Source organism: Callithrix jacchus, chromosome 17 (assembly GCF_049354715.1).
Source record: "Callithrix jacchus isolate 240 chromosome 17, calJac240_pri, whole genome shotgun sequence".
NCBI lineage: Eukaryota > Metazoa > Chordata > Mammalia > Primates > Cebidae > Callithrix > Callithrix jacchus.
The window spans coordinates 5,435,238-5,454,383 of record NC_133518.1 but is presented as its reverse complement, the minus strand read 5'-3'; the positions used below and the strand labels follow the sequence as shown (position 1 = coordinate 5,454,383).

At 48.4% G+C, this 19,146-nt stretch overlaps 1 protein-coding gene and 1 non-coding gene across 2 annotated transcripts in view; one reads left to right on the top strand and one right to left on the bottom strand.

Annotated features, from left to right (window-relative positions):
- LOC144576543 (uncharacterized) overlaps positions 1–5,885 on the top strand; it is a 72,727-nt gene extending 66,842 nt beyond the window's left edge. Inside the window, exons 8-11 of the mRNA XM_078353695.1 lie at positions 1,784–1,835; positions 2,619–2,782; positions 3,448–3,499; positions 4,010–5,885. Coding sequence (XP_078209821.1) covers positions 1,784–1,835; positions 2,619–2,782; positions 3,448–3,499; positions 4,010–4,223 — 482 coding nt within the window. The 3' untranslated portion in view covers positions 4,224–5,885. The remainder of the gene's footprint in view (positions 1–1,783; positions 1,836–2,618; positions 2,783–3,447; positions 3,500–4,009) is intronic.
- LOC118149402 (U4 spliceosomal RNA) lies at positions 1,218–1,357 on the bottom strand. Its single transcript, XR_004736772.2, has one exon. It is a non-coding gene; the product is annotated as a U4 spliceosomal RNA (small nuclear RNA).
- Positions 5,886–19,146: the final 13,261 nt, after the last annotated feature.

Genomic DNA, 19,146 nt, shown 5'->3' with positions numbered 1-19,146 from the left:
ATTTATTTCTTTGTTTTCATACTTCTAAGCAAATGTAAATTTGTATCTTAACATATTGTTACAAGCAGATGAGAAAGCCAAAGTATGTAGCCACTTTTCCACATCTGCAGTAAGGTGGGTGTGGGACTTCGTAACATCTCAGCTATTGATTCCTGACACAAGCACAGAACCACCTGTTTTTCTCAGCAATAGGCTTAATCATGTTGACAGGAATCCTCTCTGTACCACATAAGATCCTGCAGACAAGTAGCATCCAGTCTGTTGGTCTAAATGTCTGAGGCTCATGAACTGCCATTCAGTTCAGGTTTCTGCTTAGGTCCAGTAGGCAAAGCTCTGCTCTCGGGTCCTGGGGCAATGCAGTAATAATACACAGAACCCTCTGTGGGGAGCTTAAAGAGGACTCTGCCCCTTCCATAATCTGATGAAAGGCGGTCTTTGGAACAAGAGGCAGCATCTTTTCAGGTGTAAAGGACAGGAAGGAAGCTGTGACAGGAGAGGGGTTGTTGGAGTGGAAAGATCTCTGGATTGAGAATGAAGGTTCCCAGGCTGTATTTTCAGCAGTGTCTTTAGTAACTGTCACTGAGCACTTGATTTCTCTCCTTCCTTCCTTTCTGTCACTCCATCTGCAAAGGCAGACATCTTGCAGTGTCTGAAGCATTCAAATGTGCGAACACTCGTGACCGCTTATCCAAATGAGGTAAAGCCCCTCGCTTTGTGATGTTGGGACCGCAGGTGCCCATTACCACACCAAGCGAACTTTTTATTTTTGGTAGAGATGAGGTTTCACCATATCAGCCAGGCTAGTCTTGAACTCCTGACCTTAAATTTTTCACCTACTTTGTCCTTTCAAATCATAGGTTTTGTTTTGTTTTGTTTTGTTTTGGAGGTGGAGTCTCTCTCTCTTAATCAGGCTGGGGTTCAGTTGCATGATCTCAGGTCACTACAAACTCTGCCTCCTGGGTTCAAACGATTCTGCTCCCTCAGCCTCTTGAGTAGCTAAGAGTGTAGGCGCGTGCCACCACGCCCAGCTAATTTCTTTGTATTTTTAGTAGAGACAGGCTTTCACCGTATTAGCCAGGATGGTCCCGATCTCCTGAGCTCGTGAAGTGCTCACCTCGGCCTTTCAGAGTGCTGGGATTACAGGCGTGAGCCACCATGCCCAGCTCAGAGATTGTTTTTTGTTTGTTTTTGCTTTTGTTTTGTCTTTTTTCATTCCTTCTCCCTAGAGACTGTCAAAATTTGTCAATGCCGACTCTATTACATGTCATCTCGGCGGGGTATTGGGATTGTTTTCAATTAGCGATAATCTCATCTCAGATAAACCCCATTGGCTATGATACTGCCACTGCACAAAGCTTACAGATTCTATTTGCAGGAAGTGTTGTTAGAATTTACATATCCATCTCGTTTCATGTATAGATGCTTCTGACCCTTCAATGACCTTGCTCCCTGGTGAGATAAGTCAGTATTGCAGCAACACGCCCAGGAACAAGTTTGACTTATTTTTGGAGATTTTCTGGGAAAAATTTGGTTTAAGTTTGCATAGACTCAGGGAGAGAATATGGCATTATGGTCTACCCGTACAGGGAGCTTTTGGCCTGTGCATCTGGAAAGCAGGCTCATCTCACCAGGCTTCATCTAGGGCACCCTAGAATCTTCCAGTCAGAATTTGTATTTTTGCCGTGAGATCATTTCTGTGCCTGTGCTATGACTAAACACTGATTTGGTCATATGTGAAGTGTGATTTGCTTAATGTGACCTGCTTCTCTGAATTTATTTACAGAAAGTCAAGGTGATGTTGAGGAAGAGGAGGAGAAAGGGCCAGTGCCCCCCAGGTAATGCTGTGGAGCTGTGGGCTGTTAGTTCCATAGTGACACCTGGAGACTGCAGATCCAGAAAAGGAGAAAATGATGACTAGAACTCTGCCTTCCATTCACCCAGCTACAGATTGTCCTCATTGACAGTGCTGTGGGTGATGTGTGGCACTTGTATAGGTTTTAATTTCTTAGTCCTCCCAAGATAGGGACCTGCAATCTGCTGAGCCAGGTGAACTCAGCAAACAGGGATTTCCTGGTTTCCCCTGTTCTCTCCCATGGGTTTAATTCCAGGGAGAGATGCGGATATGCTTTCTACCCATTTGTGGTTAGCATGTTTGCTAGGACTTGTGAAGAGAAGAAATTCAAAAAATATACATAAGCTATCAAAATACTGGAAAAGGGAGGCCCTTAGTACACAAGATCTGGGTGTCTGAAATGCCTCAGGAGCTCTGTTCACTTGAATGCTGCATGTAAAATTCAACACAACTTATGCAAGGTAGTTGAATCCCCATGTTAGTGCTTGTGTTGCAGTTCATGATGGTAGTTTCCAGGGAGTCTGGGTGGCCTGCAGTGGCTCATCTGTGGCAAATGCACTGAGCACCTGCTGCTCATTTGTGCTGTGTCCCCAAGGTAGTCACCCTTCACCCTGCATTTAGAAGGATAGTTTTTTTTCTCTTGAAGGAAAAATCCCTTTGCTTTCTGTGACCACTCCATTGTGACTTCCATCAGATCAGCTGGGGGACTTAGTTGTCTAATCTCTGTTGGTTTTAATCTGTCGTCCTTTCCTGCCTGGCTCATCAGGAATCTGCAGGAGTCTGTGGAGGAGGAAGCCCCCCAGGAGTCCTGGGATCAAGGTGATTCGACTCTCTCAGTTCCTCCTGGCCCATCTGCCCTCAATGAGACTTTGAGGAGCAACTTGCACTCATTAGAGGAGCAGCAAGTCATCTTGGCTGTTGACATAGACAGTGAGTACTCCATTGTGAAGGTGCTAAAGCTCCATTTTGTGTCCCAGATAGACCCCATAGTCTTTGGGCATTGCTCCCCTGGCCGGGCTGAGAGTTGTCATCACTGTGGGCTGAGCCTGTACGTGAGTGTAGATTTCAATCACTCTGGATTCCAGTCTGAAGCACCGGCATGGAGTGCGACAGTGAGCTTTGCCCTGTCTCTAGTCTCAGGCCATGCCCGTCGCACCCTGGACCGACTGTCAGGACATTGAAACTTAAGGCAGGTGTTGCACACTCACGCCAAGCTCTGCAGCACATGCCCACAAGTTGTCTGTCAATCTGAATTAAATGTCTCTTGCCAGCTACCAACTTCCTCATGAGTTTTGTTCCCCAAGCATGTCTGTGAGGTTCTTCCCTGTTTGTACAACCTTGGTGTAACTGTCTGTAGAAACTTGGGATAAAAGGATAATGGTCTACCAGAATAGGGACATTTCATCATTGGTCTGAGACAGGAACCAAGAAATCTCTCTCATGATTGGCCTTCAGACCTCCTGAAGTCTGTCTCTCACATTATCCTGCTCTCATGTTGAGGAGCCTGAGGTCCCTGTGCAGGGATTAGACAGTGGACGGTTATGGGTGTAGGATAATTGGCTTATTTTGTCTGTCCCTGTCTGAATTTATTGCAGAGATTAAAAATGACCAAGCATCAGTAGAAGACCAAGGCCCACCATGCCCCAGGTAACTTTGAGCAATTGTGAACAGCTAATTTTATGTTGACACCTGGAGACACCAGGTCCAGGGAAAAGAGTGGGCTGACAATATCGATACCATGTTTTCAATGAAGCCTGAATGATTTCTACTAACATTGCTGTTGGTTTTCATTGCGGTAGATACTTAGGTTTCCATTTCTCCCTCCCCTTATCATTTACTAACTACCGTAGGTTGACGATACTTGTTTTTATGATCAGTGTACGCTGTGTGTCCTGAGGGTACTCACTCAGAGTGTCCTTTTACTCCCTCATCAGTGTGTCACCTGGACGGTTCACTGAGCTTACTTTCCCTCTCTCTTTGATTCTTTTTTACCCTACTCCTGCCCATCCCGACATAAAGCAGTAATTTGTTATGTCACTAATGGATCTATGTTTTTTCTTTATTAACCACTTTCTTGTGCTCCCCATGAAATCTAGTTGGGGCTCTGCGGTGTCTTATTTTCCCTGACTTATTCTTTGGTTTTTCCTCCTTTTCTAGGCTCAGCATGGAGCTGGTGGAAGCAGAAGAACCTGAAGTCTTCCGGTACTCACTGGATGTATTGTATTCAACTTATGCAGCTCATCCTGAGTTTTATTTCACATGCCAGGCTTACACATGTGTTATTTTTTTATTTGTGGAAGAGCGTGTTCGCTTGACTTTGGACATGGACAGTAGATTTCTCACTACGACGGTGACAAGACTCCTCCCCTAGGTCTCCCGGGTAGGGGTCATATTTCCACACTAAGACAACGTGTCATGTGGGACTCTGCCGATGCAGAGTATGAACACCACCATGTTCTTGCTGAAACACTTAGCCTGAGTTCCATAGCCTGAGGTAATCTCCAGACAACTTCAGAATGTAGAGCAGGGAGCAGCACAAGTGACCTTTCTCCTTCAGAAAGCCCATGTCACCACAAATCACACAACTAAAAGGAGAAGAGACATTTTGGGTTGAAAAAGAGTAAAAAGATAATGTAGCTACATTTCTTTAGTTCTTTTGAACCCAAAGTGTCTCCTCACCTTTTGTTGTCATTGATGGTGGTGACATGGGCTTGTTTGTAGAGGACAGGTCAGCTGTCTGACTCAAAGCTCTACCCTCTGAAGTTGTCTGAAAATGTCCTCATGATTAAATTCAGCCTAAGTGTTTTTCCGGGAACACCGCAGGGTCAATGCTACTTCACCCATCTGCAGGCAGAGAAGGTCCTGTGTGTCTCCCACCGTGATGGTGATACCAGGACTGTTCCATCATTTGTCTTCCACCATGATCGTGATACCAGGACTGTTCCACCATTTGTCTACCACCATGATCGTGGTACCAGGACTTTTCCACCATTTGTTTACCACCATGTTCGTGGTACCAGGACTGTTCCACCATTTGTCTACAACCATGATTGTCATACCAGGACTCTTCCACCATTTGTCTATCACCATGATCGTGATACCAAAACTCTTCCACCATTTGTCTACCATCATGATCGTGATACCAGGACCATTTCACTATTTGTCTATCACCATCATCGTGATGCCAGATCTGTACCTTTCAGAGACAGCTTATTTATACCGAAGTAATTGGAAAAATGGTTTTTAAAAGAATTAATATGCTGTGTTCAAATGACCATCCCCTCAACATTTTGTTCATTAATCATCCCTGGCATTGTCAATTATTATATTTATATCTCTCTACTGGAAATTTTCCATTTTTCCTGTATCTTTGCTTTTTCTAGTTGTCTGTTGTTGGAAAAAAAATTTCCTGCGTGCATTTTAATTTTTGCCAAAGTTAATTATAATCTATACTATTAAAATGTTTTCTCTTAAGACTGTCAGTACATAAGGCCACAGCAAAACAGAGAATTCACTGATTTTGAAGCCTTTTTTGATTTGTTGCTGACAAGAGACGTAGTTTTCTTAGCTGCTAATAACTATTTGAGCAGCCAGGAAAGGTCTATCAGACTAAGGACATGAAAATCCCAGGCCATTCTCTTTGAGCCTTTTAAACTATTTCAAAAGAGAAGAGAATAGGTAGATTCCACATATGTGGACAGGAGGGAGAATACACTAAAAGCAACAGAAAATTATTTCCCAAAACAGAATAGAAAACTAGATTTAAATAAACATACACCATTAAAATTCATTAAACATTTTCTCATGAAATGTAATCTCTCTAAACTTACCTGTTATATGAAAGTCAGTTCTTAATATTCCACACTGCATTGACTGTTGACATTCATAAGAACATATTTCCAAGTTTATTATTTGAAAATGCAAATGGACTGCAATTTTTTTGCAGTAATCTTTTTAAGATTGAAGATTTTATTCAAAATAAAACCAGAGATTTTAAAGATTGAAAATGACATTAAAATTTATCTTCTCAAAATAATGATGTTTAACTCTGTGTATCTTACTCCTGTTTATAGTGTAACTGTCAAGTGATCATTTAACCATTCTTTAAATATTTCAAATTACTGGGGACATGTACATACACATAATGAAGCAATGCCTACTCGGTGAGGGGCTGCCTTGTGAGCAACCCCAAGGGCCCTGGCTCATGAAGCCCTTGGCTAGAAAGGTGGAGGGATCAGCCAGGTGGGCACACAGCAGGTTTCTTGTTTTCTTCTGGCAAACACACAAATATCAGCACCTGCTCACTGGAGTCTCTGGCAACCCTGACCAGGCTTCATGATGGGTGAGGTGGGCTAGAAATGGGAAAGTGGATGACCCCAGACTTAGAGACTGCCGCTGTCACCTAGGCACCTGGAATGTGTGTGGAGGAGTCTCCCACAGATTTGGGCCTGGATCAATGCCCAAACATGCACAAGGACAGGACTCTTGGCCTGGATGTTTGCAGAGCTCCCAGTCTTCTAAAGAGGCTGGTGGTGGGGAGGAAGTTTCAACAAAACAGCATAGTTATGGGTACTTGAGCTTGGAACAGAGAATACCTCCCTGTACTACTAAATGACAGTATCTGACAATGATGAATGACACTTGAGCAGCAGCTTTCACTGTTTCACAAGCAGTGTCTCTGGACCACTAGGTTGGTGCTGTCAGATGTGACTGAAACAGTGGTTCGAGCCCATCCAGTCACATTAATGTTTCTAGCGGACATGACCTTCTATCTGAAGAGTCTCTTCCTTGGACCAAATATATCTTAAAACTTCTCTTCAGGCCAGGTGCTGTGGCTCACGCCTGTAATCCTAGCACTTTGGGAGGCTGAGGTGGGTGGATCACCTGAGGTCAGGAGTTTGAAACCAGCCTGGCCATCATGGTTAAACCCCATCTTATATAAACACACACACACACACAAACTCCTTGTCTCTTGTCTATTTTCCAACATGTCTCTTTGTTGCTTGGGGCAAAAAACTCCATTTTTAATCTCCCCCCAACAAACATCTTCCCTTATTTTGGTGTTTCAGGTTTTGAGTTTGTTTCCTCAGCTGCTCATATTTGGAACACTGGAAATTTCTAAAATGGAGAATGGCAGAACCTGAGTCACACCTCTGGTGAAGCCACAGACTTTGGGGGAGAAATCTAATCTGCCAGGGTCTGAAGTTAAACACATGAATTTTTTGTGCCTCCATTTCTATGTCAAATGCACTAAACCAGAATACTCAGGTTGCCCAATGTTTAAATGAGCTGTGCAGGAAAAGCGTGGAGCCCAATGCCTCTCACATAGTAATTGTTCAATACACATGAGCTCCTATCAGTGCCATTGCCTCCAGCATTTCCATCAGGCTTTGATCTTTTAAACATCCTTCTTGATACAAGTGGATCATTCTTCAAACCTTCTCTAGCTGATGGCTGTGAAATTGCTCCAATGTGTATTATTACAAACACAGCTGCAGGGATCAGACTGACACATACATCTGTCGTGCATCCCCTGTCTACTTCTGCGCAGATACCTGGAAATGGAATGGCCAGATCAAGGTATTTATACATTTCAGATTTTGCTAATTTCTGCCCAAATTACTGTAGAAAGACGATATAACAAGTCACATTGTTAACATTTTGTGAGAATACTTTCTATCTCCTTCTTCTGGCCAAAACTGGGTAGTATTGCCTACCATTTCCTCTGAGCTTTTTTTGCCAACATTTCTGTAGTCATTCAGTGGGGACACGTGTTATGCATGACATCAAACTCAAATCCTTAAAGAAAAAGAGGGATTAACATGACTGTACAAATTTATATTCAAAATACGATGAATAGAAATATATATGTGGATGTAAATATAGACACAAAATATATGGCAAAATGTTTTTTATTTAGGATACTTCATCAAAGTTATGTATACTTCAAAATTTGTTTAGTAAAACAGCAGGCCCCATGTGTACATAATTATTCAGCTCCTTATCTCTAAATAGCTATTATTAGTCTTTGCTTTCTGAGGTTAAGCCCTATCTCTCCTTCAAATACTCGCTCATCACCACCACCCCCAAACATGCCTCTCAACACCTCACCCTCTAACATGTTCGTGTCCTGGTTTGCTGAGTCAATTACTACATTATTATAACTTGTACATTTTATTCAGAGCTCAGTCACATTGGATATACACAGCAGGAATGAAGGACCAGTATCTTCCGGGACTCTCTCTCAAGTGGATGAGCTTCAGAGATTCATGTAGTCTTTGGCCACCCTGCCTGTCTTCTATTCCAGGTAAGTACTGGATAGGATGGCCCAGCTCAGATCAGGCACTCTCTCCATGAGCAGGGGAGGGCGGGACATCTTCATGTGCAGTAGCAGAAAGACACTGTCCAAAGAGGGAGAGGCAGTTCTACAAAAGAAAGGTCAGTCTGGGGCATGGGCAGGCAAACCGAGGATGTGAAGAAAACTGTCTGCTCTGTGAGGGGAACATGCAGTAGAGGATGGAATCAGAGTGGGAGGAAGAGAGGTTTTGGAAATATGGGCCGTGGATATTCCTGTGTGAGCTGGAGCCACACGAGACTGTTAGGTACTTACAGGGAGCTTAGGAGAATCTGCACTCCCCAACCTGGGAGACAGGTGAGGGGACTGTCCTGGTCACCAGAGATAGGGTCTGGTCCAAACAGCTCTGATGGGAAAGAAATGACAGGACATCTTCTCCTTAAGGTAAGGTCCTGAGTTCAGGTCTTGGTAGGGAGGGAGGCTGCCTTGGGCATTGGCAGCTGCAGATAGTTGGCCAGATGAGGGCACTGAATTCTAGGTGCTATCACCTTGTGGTTCTAGTAAAAGAATCGCTGGTCACGGTGGCTCACACCTGTAATCCCAGCACTTTGGGAGGCCGAAGCGGGTGGATCATGAGGTCAAGAGATCAAGACCATCCTGGTCAACATGGTGAAACCCCATCTCTACTAAAAATACAAAAAATTAGCTGAGCATTGTGGCGTGTGCCTGTAGTCCCAGCTACTCGGGAGGCTGAGGCAGGAGAATTGCCTGAACCCAGAAGGCGGAGGTTGCGGTGAGCCGAGATCGCGCCATTGCACTCTAGCCTGGGTAACAGGAGTTAAACTTTATCTCAAAAAAAAAAAAAAAAAGAATCGCTGTATGAAGGGTTCTTAGGAAGAGGAGGTGGATGACCTGACTCTGGGTGGGGGCTCCAAGAAGAGTGTCTGCGGTGCTGTACAGAAGCCTGCTGCAAAACCTCCCTGGTTCTCTTGCTCAGTCTCCTGGCCAGACCCCCAGAGTCCCTGCCCTGTGTGCCCTGGAAGCTCAGTCAGATGAGCCAAGGCATCTTTAGCTGGGACTCATCCCTGGGCATTTTTGTGGCTTTGGGCGCCCAGGGCTCCTCCAGGCCTTGTCCTGCAAGCAACTGTCTTGCAGGGGGAGTTGGGGGAAGGAGGCTACTTGTCACTTAACTGTGGGGGACCACAAGGTCCTGACTTGGGTCCTAGTCACTTGCAAACCTATGCATCCCCATCCTATCCCCCAAATGATGAAAAGAAACTTTGCCAGGAGTCACACCAGACAAACAGGATGGGGCCTTTCTATAGAGTCTAGTTCTTAGGCCACCAATAAGAGATGGAAACCACCTGCAGGAAGGTGCCACGGTGGGAACCTGGGTGGCAGGTAGCAGTCACTCAACTGTCAGGGTGAATCCTGGTCCTCACACACCCTTTCTCCTCCCCCCCTCCTTGTCTTTTTTCTCCTGTCTGCTCTTTCCCCTCCTTTCCCAAACTCAAAACACTTGGTAAGCTTGGACAGTTTCAGAACTGGAAAGATTTGGCCACGACATTTGTCAGGCTAAGAAGGTCTCCCAGAACTATTGCCTAATTTTTTGTGTTGATTAGAAGAGAACAAAAGAGTTTCCATCTGATCTGGTCCTAAGTCTCCCTGAGTCTGGGCAGGAAGCAGAGCAGAGTCTGGGCAGGAAGGAGGAGGATGCCCAGGGTCCTGGACTTGCCCCTCCCAGCTGCTCAGCTCCTCGCCTGTTCACTGTGAGAGAGCTGGCCTGGAATGGGGAACCCATGGTCTCCACAGAGGCTGGGATCCCAGGCTGAAATCTAAATACTGGCTGATTAAGGAGGCTAAGGAAGGCAATTCCCTGGAGAGAGGTGTCAGAATTTGGGACAAAAGCAGCATCTAGTCGCTGTCCATAGAGACCTCAAGGACAGGAATCCACTGGTTCCCAATTGGAGGGGATCCCATGAAAATGAAATGAAACCCGCACATTAGTACTAGACCGAAGACAGGAGATTAAAAACTGCACCATCCAAAGGGATGAAGGAATTAGGAAATCTGGAAGTGAAGTTTCTTATATAGGTTGTTTCTTCCAAAGAGACACAGGGAAACAGTTCAATGACATGAGTAAAAGAAATCTCAGGGCTTGGGATTGAGGGGTGGCAGCCTCTTTAGCAGAGGAGACCTCTCAACTGAAGGCCCAGGGTTGCCCTGAGAGGGGAAGGGTCTTCAGTAGCACGTGGCTGGCAGCCTGGAGAATCTGTGAAATTGCAGCAATTTTCCTGTGGCCCAGACCACTGTAAGAACCCAGTTTGTGTGACCCTCAACACCAAGGAGAGTATTGGAGACCTGCAGCACTGAGCCTCTGAATTTCAGTGGAATCCACATTCCATTTAGGGAGCAATAGAGAGCAACATCATTGTAATTATACAGAAAGGTCCCCTGAGACTTGAAGTCCGATTGCTGTGTTCAGAGTCCAAAGAGCTCACCATTACACCATGGAGGCTCATATTAGTGCAGAACCTCACACTGGCTCATTACTGGAGGTCACATTTAGCAGCCATAGTTCCCACGCACCTATGTTAAGGCGTTTCTTCTGATCCCTCATGCGACACTCAAGGAAGGTGGACCTGCGAGGGAGGAGTCGTCCCTCTTCTTTGTCTCTGCCTTCTCCTGTGATCAACTTTTATCATTTCATTTGCACATTAGAAAATGAGGCAAAATCCACTCTATTCTTAGGGCCTGAGAAGAGCCGTTGAGGCCTCCCTCACGGCACACACACTCTCTCAGTTTACCCGAGTTTCCTGTACCGAGAGGACATTTCTGCAAACAGTAGTGTTATATGCTCTTTGCCTTCCCTCTTTTTCTTTTGCCCAAGGAGGCCAGATTGTTGTCAGAACAGGAATTGGGACTGCCTTGGTGCCTTTCCCTTTCTTCCGTGTAATATGTAATGGCTGGCACCAATCCAGTGGGATTGGGAAACAAAATCTCTCATTTTCTTCTTTGTTTACTCCTATGTTTGGTTGGTTTGGGCAACATTTTCTCACTAGAAATGGAGATTTGTTGGATTTAAAACAGAAAGCAATCAGCCATGGTTGGCATTTTTTCTTTTTTTGAGACAGAGCTTCGCTGTTGTTACTCAGACTGGCGTGCAATCTCCACTCACCGAAACCTCCACCTTCTGGGTTCAAGCAATTCTCCTGCCTCAGCCTCCGGAGTAGCTGGGACTACAGGCGCATACCACCATGCCCCGCTAGTTTTTGTATTTTTAGTAGAGACAGGGTTTCATCTTGTTGACCAGGATGGTCTTGATCTCTTGACCTCGTGATCCACCCGCCTCGTCCTCCCAAAGTGCTGGGATTATAGGCATGAGCCACTGCGCCCGGCCTTGCATTTTTATAAAACACTCACATCAGGCCATATTCACCTGCTGTGACTCAAAATCAACCAGAACTGTTGAGGTCAGGAGGCAGGGCCCTGACATTTAAGCACAGTGTGCTTCCAGAGAACTTGGCCAAGTTGATACTACTCCAATTTCTCAATATGCCATGACCCATTAATTGTGGTTTTTAAGCGTGTACATGAATAGCTTATGAAACCCCAGGGGTTCCGTCTAGGTCCTGCTTCACAACACAAAGCCCATCATTGAGACATTGAGTATTGTGAGGAAGAAGGTTTAATCAGGTGCTACAGCTGAGAATATGGGAGATCAGTCTCAAATCGATCTCCCTGATCAACTAAAGTTAGGGGTTTATGTAGCAGGGAAGAAACGTAACTGTGTGTGGGAAAGGAGGAACTAGGGAGGGGTGAGGAAGCACTCATGATGAATGAGGGGGCTGGCATCTCAATGGATGCTGTGCTGAGTTTCAGGTCTATGATGCTTTTTGAGAGTCCTGAGGGTCCTCTCCTGAGGAAGAAACTTTGTTAAAACAAATGTAAGTTTCTTTTATCAGATTGCTTGACATCAGGAGTTTGAAACCAGCCTGGGCAATATGGTAAAACCCTGTCTCTCTTAAAAAAAAAAAAGAAGAAGAAGAAGAAGAAGAAAAAGTAAAGGAGAGAAAAATCTCTGAACTAAACTTACTTCTTGAAATTCTCATGCGCCCATTTCTACTGCCTAGAGGAGTAGGGCCATGAGGCAGAAGAGAGGGGCATGTGGGATTGTTGGGCCTAAGTGGATTGAATAATTTTAATTTCTGGTTCCGTGATTCATGAAAGCAGTTCATTCTGATTGTCATCTTCTTTAAGTTCTGAAGACAAGGCACGGATTGGTGTGAATGTTGAAGATTTAGCAGGAGCAGGTGCGTTGTTCAGATCAGGAGTGAGAGCTCTGTAAGCTAACGGCACAGGGACTAGTTAATAGACACTTGTACTGCAGGAAGTCCTGTTTCTCTCTAACATGCCACAAATGAAAACACTGTGATTTGGTGTTCATTAGCTACTGCCTGCAGGAAGTCAAACCATTGCATAAACGTGGTTAGGTTACTCCTTGCATGTCCCTATAGTTTCCAGCATTCTAATGACAGAACCGTGAACAGTGCACCGCCTCTTCTAATATTCGGCAGTTCTTCATTGAGTTAAGCCTACCCTATAAGGAAGCAAATTTACTTGCATTGATTACACACGAAAAATGAATAATACAGCCAATAAACTTCTACAAAATATGCTAGGCCAGGCACAGTGGCTCACGCCTGTACTTCCAGCATCTTAGGAGGCCAAGGCTGGTGGATCACCTTAGATCGGAAGTTAAAGAACAGCCTGGCAACATGGAGAAACCGCATCTTTACTAAAAACACAAAAAATTAGCTGGGCATGGTGGCATATACATGTAATCCCAGGTTCTCAGAAGGCTGAGGTAGAAGAATCACTTGAACCCAGGAGGTGGAGGTTGTGGTGAGTTGAGATTGTGCTATTGCACTCCAGCCTGGGCAACAAGAGCAAAACTCCATCTCAGAAAAAAAAAATGCTGTTGTGTAAATTTCATTTTTATACTAAGGAAAAACTAGGTATAATATAAATCTTCATCAACAAGAATTTAAAACCTACCCTTATATAGTCATAAAACAATCCCAGAAGTTTACTCAATAACATCAAAACCAAAAACACACACTGATGAGACAGATAGCAGAAAATCATGATGTGAAAATGACAGAGATGTGAGAGAGAGAGAGAGAGAGAGAAACTGCACTATAGCCATAGTAGTGGGTAAAAGCCAAATAGCTTAATTTCTATCATGACATTCAATAGAACTGAAGGAACATGAGGCAATAGCTCTAAGGGTCCAGGTCCGCACACGGTGCCTGCTGGGTGCAGGGTTCTGTCGGCTCCCACAATGCATCGCAGATGAGCTAATTGTTATGGCCATGGCTCCTGCAAAATCTATCAAAGAATAATACAGGGACAGTTCTCTGCATGCTAATTTACCATGGTATAGCAGGTATAGGAGGGCAAACTGGCATTAGATTGGTTTCCTCAAATAAAATCAAAACCAAGATTTATGAAGACAAGAGGAAAGGGAAGAAGAAAGTCATCCCCTGGGACCTTAGTGATTATATTTTTGAGACCGGCCTTGAAAAACATTTGTAAAGGGTTAAATAAATGACACAAACTGAGGAAGAAATGCTGTTTTCACCAACCATGGTGAGGATCAGCATGAAGATGACTGACTGACTCCACTGGTCACATTATTGATAGAGCAATCAGTAAACCCAGGCACATTGTGGGGATAGGATGCTACTGTAATAGGTCTCCTATGATTATAAATAAAAAACTTGAGGCACCTCACTCACCCAAGCCTTCCATGGCAGCAAAGATTTTTATCCAGAAGTGAATTACTATCTAAGGTCTCTGGGATTCCTCAGTTTGACATGTATAAGGTGCAGTTGCTCCTTCTCACGGCCTCAGACATAAGGAGGTCGGGAAAAGGACATGTGTGTCTCAGGATTAATGTCCCATGATTAACCCAGTTGATTGTATGTTAACCTGGTTGACTGAAATGGGTTAAAACACAACATGAGGCATCCCTGGGTGGGATCGAACCACCAACCTTTCGGTTAACAGCTGAACGCGCTAACCAGTTGGGCCACAGAGACCGTGACTACAGTTTCTACAGGATGCTGTAGGCACGGTGCACTCACCAAACTACCCCCAGACCTTCTCTCCTCAGGATAACTGAGGAGGCCTTGGAATACCGGAGAGATTAGAGACCGGTGAGTCGCTGGGGTCACCTGAACACCTGCGCTTTGGGAGATTCTGGAGCCAGGACAGTCAAATGGCCTTCACCCACCCTGCCCCTGGCCTGCTTCAGACGTTCCCGGAAACACCCCCCTCCAAAACCTGCCCAAGCCGCCTGGTGGCCCAAGCCAAGCTGAACGCCCGGCAGGCTCCCGGGATGGCTCTTCCCATACTTTGCTCCATGTTCACCTAGTACGGGAGCCTGTGCCCACACTGCTCAGTGGCTTTTGGGGCGCTGCAGAGCTGCCGCTGCGGTCATCGGATCCTGTGCCCCGATCCCGGGCTCCACCAGGGCAGGGATGTGGTGAGGGTTGCTGGTGGGTCTTCTCTCAAGGAGCAGGGTCTGGCACTCACCAAGGCCCACGGCTAGGACTTGTGAAACGAATGCGTCGTCGCCTTTTGCTTTCAGTCCTTTTAAGAACACTGAAAATAGAAATCAGGAACTGTTTTCCCATCAGGAAGTTGTTTTTTTTTTTTTTTTTAAAACAGTTTGGCTCGCATCTGTTTAATCTTCCAGTTTAGCATATTTAAAAACTTAGTCTGTACTCAAATGCATAGTTTAAAAAATGAAGCGAGATGGCAGAGTTGGTGCAGTACTAGCTGCCCTTCAAAGTTCATGCAACCAACTAATGCAACTTTTCCTTTCACTCCTAAATCTGAATGCAGTTCAGTCATTTGAAACCATCTGCAAAATGCACCAGATTAAGAAGTTTGCCAAGATTAATATCTAACAGTTGAGCACTGAAGAAAGTGAGGGAAAGGAGTAAAAACGACGAAAAAGACCAAGTTAGCTAGATATTTCAATTATATAAGGGAAGTGAATGTCAAGGCTGCAAAACGAAAGAAAAACGGGAAAAAAGTGGCAGCAATTTTTTTAAACCAATTTGTACAAGTTTATAGTTGACTTTATTTCCAAGTTTTCAAACCTTTCAAGATCTGAAAAGTGAGATACTGTGTCTGAGGGAATGTTTCTTTTAATTCACACCAAAGAAGTTGGGGGTTTGATTGCTTTCTCGGGGTTTCCATGGAGTCAACAGCTCACTCTGCTGGGCTGCTGTTTGCTCACGAAGTCCTTCATAAAATCAAACTCGTTTTGCACCAGCCAGAGTTCGGGCAGATCCTTGATGCGGTCCAAACCCATTTCTATCACCAAGGACATAAGAACTTCGTGGATGAAATCAGTGTCTATGACATTGGGTGGCAGCATTGCAGCAGGGACGTGGGCCACGGAGGCGGGCATGTTGCTGCTGCAGCTGCCGCTGCCACTGTCGCTGCTGCTGGCGCCGCTGCCGGAGCCGCCAGAGTACTGCTGCCACCCGAGCCGCCAGGGGTGCCGCAGCCCGAGCTGCAGGGATGCTGCTGCCGCCGCTATTGCTTCTGCCCGTGCTGCTGCCAGAGCCGCCGTGGGTGTTGCTGCCGCCCGAGCAGCCAGAATGCTGCTGCTGCAGCCACTGCTGCTGCCCGCGCCGCTGCGGGAGCCGCCGCCTGAGTCGCGGAGGTGCTGCTGTCGCCTGAGCCGCCTCCCGAGCCGCCGGGGTGCTGCTGCCACCGCTGTTGCTGCTGCCGCAGTTGTTGCTGCTGCCCGCAAGCCACTGCCTGAGCTGCCCGGGATGCTGCTGCCCCAAATGTTGATGCTGCCAGCGCCACCGCCTGAGCCACCGGGGGTGCTGCTGCCACCGCTGTTGCTGCTGCCCGCACCGCCGCCTGAGCCGCCGGGGTTGTGCTGCTGCCCTAGCTGCCGCCTGAACCGCCGGGGGTCCGCTGCTGTTGCTGCTGCCTGTGCCGCCGCTCGAGCTGAGCCGCTGCCTGAGCCGCCGGGGCGCTGCTGCCGCCGCCGCCGCTGTTGCTGCCCGCGCCATCGCGCCAGCCGCCGCCTGAGCCGCCGCCGCGTGAACTGTCGCCCAAGCCGCCAAGGTGCTGCTGCCGCCTGAGCCGCCGCCCGAGCCGCTGGGGTGCTGCTGCCACTGCTGTTGCTGCTGCCCACGCCACCGCCAGACGCCCTGGGTGCTGCTGCCGCCGCCGGAGCCTCTGTGGGTGCTGCTGCCACATGAGCCGCCGCTTGAGCCGCAGGGGGGTGCTGCTGCCGCCGCTGTTGCCACTGCCTGTGCCGCCGGGGTGCTGCTGCCTCCCGTGCTGCCGCCGGAGCCCCCGGGGGTGCTGCTGCAGCCCAAGCCGCCCTGGCGCTGCTGCCACCACTGTTGCTGCCAGCGCCACCGCGCGAGCCGCCGCCTGATCCGACACCGGGGGCGCTGCTGCCGCCTGAGCCGCTGGGGGTACTGCTGCTGCAAAGGTTGGTGCTGCCAGCGCCACCGCCTGAGCCACCGCGGGTGCTACTGCCACCGCTGTTGCTGCTGCCCGCGCCGCCGCCTGAGCCGCCAGGGTGGTGCTGTTGCCTGAGCCACCGCCTGAACCGCCGGGGGTGCTGCTGCCTCCGGAGCCGCTGCCTGAACCGCCGGGGGTCCTGCTGCTGCTGCTGTTGCTGCTGCCTGTGCAGCTGCCCGAGCCGCTGGGGGTGCTGCTGCCTCCTGAGCCGCTGACCGAGCCGCCGGGGCGCTGCTGCCGCCGCCGCTGTTGCTGCCCGCACCATCGCGCCAGCCACCGCCTGAGCTGCCGCCGCGTGAGCCTCCACCGCCGGGGTTCTGCTGCCTCTGGGGGTGCTGCTGCCGCCGCTGCTGCCACTGCCCGCGCAGCCGCCTGAGCCGCCGGGTCGTTGATGTTGCCTGCGCCGCCGCCCGAGCTGCCACCCCAGCCGTGGGGCGCTGCTGCCTCCCGAGCCGCCGCTGGGGTGCCGCTGCCGCCCAAGCCGCCAGGTTACTGCTGCCGCCCAAGCCGCCGGGGTGCTGTCACCACCCCAGCCGCCGCCCCAGCTGCCGGGGTGCTGCTGCCGCCTGAGCAGCACCCTGAGCCGCCGGGGTGCTACTGCTGACCGCGCCGCCACCCGTGCCGCCGCCTAGGCCGCCGGGGTGCTGCTACCGCCCAAGCCTCTGGGGTGCTGCTGCCGACCAAGCCGCCGACTGCTGGGGTTGCAATCTCGAGAGTGCTGGTTTGTCCCTTTCATCTGGTGGCCTGCAGCAGGGTGCAAATCTGGCATGCAGTGGCTGCGGGGATCAGGGGTGATGGTTGAAACACTGGCCATTGAGCCTCTGCAGCTGCATGCTGGCCGGCAGGGAGCCTCCCTGGCGGGCCACCGGGGAGATCATGAACTGGGAGTTGTTAAACCTGGCCACGGGGTCCAGTGCGCTCGGGGGCTGCCCTCCGTTCACAGTCCCCGGCCCCATGGCGTGCCTGATGCCGCTCTTGGCATTCATGTTGCCTGTGCTATGTGATCGCCCATTAGGGTGTTGAAGGCACACTGGGGACGCTGCTGCTGCTGGTGATGGGGGCCTGGAAACTGCCCCATGCCCGTGAGGTGGGTAGGGTAGTGGTGCAGCCCATTGGTATCGTCTGGGAAGCGCCCGTGGTTCATGGCCATCATATGGTCTGCCATTTCCAGTCCTTCCGTTTTTGCGATTTCTGCCCCCAAGACCGAGGGTGGGATCGTCGGGTCCAGGATCGGCTCAGCAGCACATAAAGGGAGCCTTCCTGGCGTGCCGGGCTCTTCGATGTCGGCACTGAGGTCTGGCAGTGGCTGCTGGGGCAGATTCGGAGCTGTTCCCTTTTATTTCCCCTCCGCTGCTCTCACAGCTCGGTAGGAGCTCCCGGCAGCTGCCAACAATGAGCTGTCTCTTGAGGATGATTTTCACTGGGCTCCTTGGCTGGCTTCACTCACTGCTGACACAATGAATGCTGAGGTGCTTCAAGGCTCTGGCCTGGTCTTCTTCCTCTCCAAACTTCTCCTGTGAGTTACTTCACCCAGTCAACCCTTCAATCTTTGTCGAAATGCTGTTTCTAGGGGTCTTCACCTGCCTGTATTCTTTCCATCCTTCATATCTTTCCCAATCTAAAGAGGCATGATACACACACACACACACACACACACACACACACACACACCAATTATTCTCTGATGCAACACATTGCCTTATGATTTTTCACAGCAGTGACTCGAATCTGTAAGTATCTTGTTGTTTGTCCATAGCTTAATTTATATAATCCTGCAAGGTTATCCACCTCATACCATCTCTCTCTTCTTTTTTTTTTTTTTTTGAGACGGAGTTTCACTCGTTACTCAGGCCGGAGTGCAATGGCACGATCTCGGCTCACCGCAACTTCCACCTCCTGGGTTCAGGCAAGTCTCCTGCCTCAGCCTCCCAAGTAGCTGGGATTACAGGCACGCGCCACCATGCCCAGCTAATTTTTTGTATTTTTAGTAGAGGCGCATTTTCGCCATGTTGACCAGGATGGTCTCTATTCACCCACCTTGGCCTCACAAAGTGCTGGGATTAAAGGCTTGAGCCACCACGCCCAGCCCCACCCTTCTGATTTCTATCTCTGTGATTTACTTTTCCTTCTTCTTGAAATCACATAAAGGTGCCTCTCCCACAGAAGATAAATTTGCTAAAAGTGCTGAAGTTTGAGGCATTATATAAGGCCGGATGCAGTGACTCATGCCTGTAAATCCTGACACTTTGAGAGGCCTCACAGCTGTTTGAGCCCAGGAGTTTGGAGACCAGCTTGTGCAACATGGTGAAATTCCTTCTCTACAAAACATACAAAAGTTAGCAGGGCATCATGGCCCATGCCTGTAATCCCAGCTGCTGGGAAGGCCGAGAGACACGAGGATCGCTTGAGCCTGGGAAGTCAAGGCTGCAGG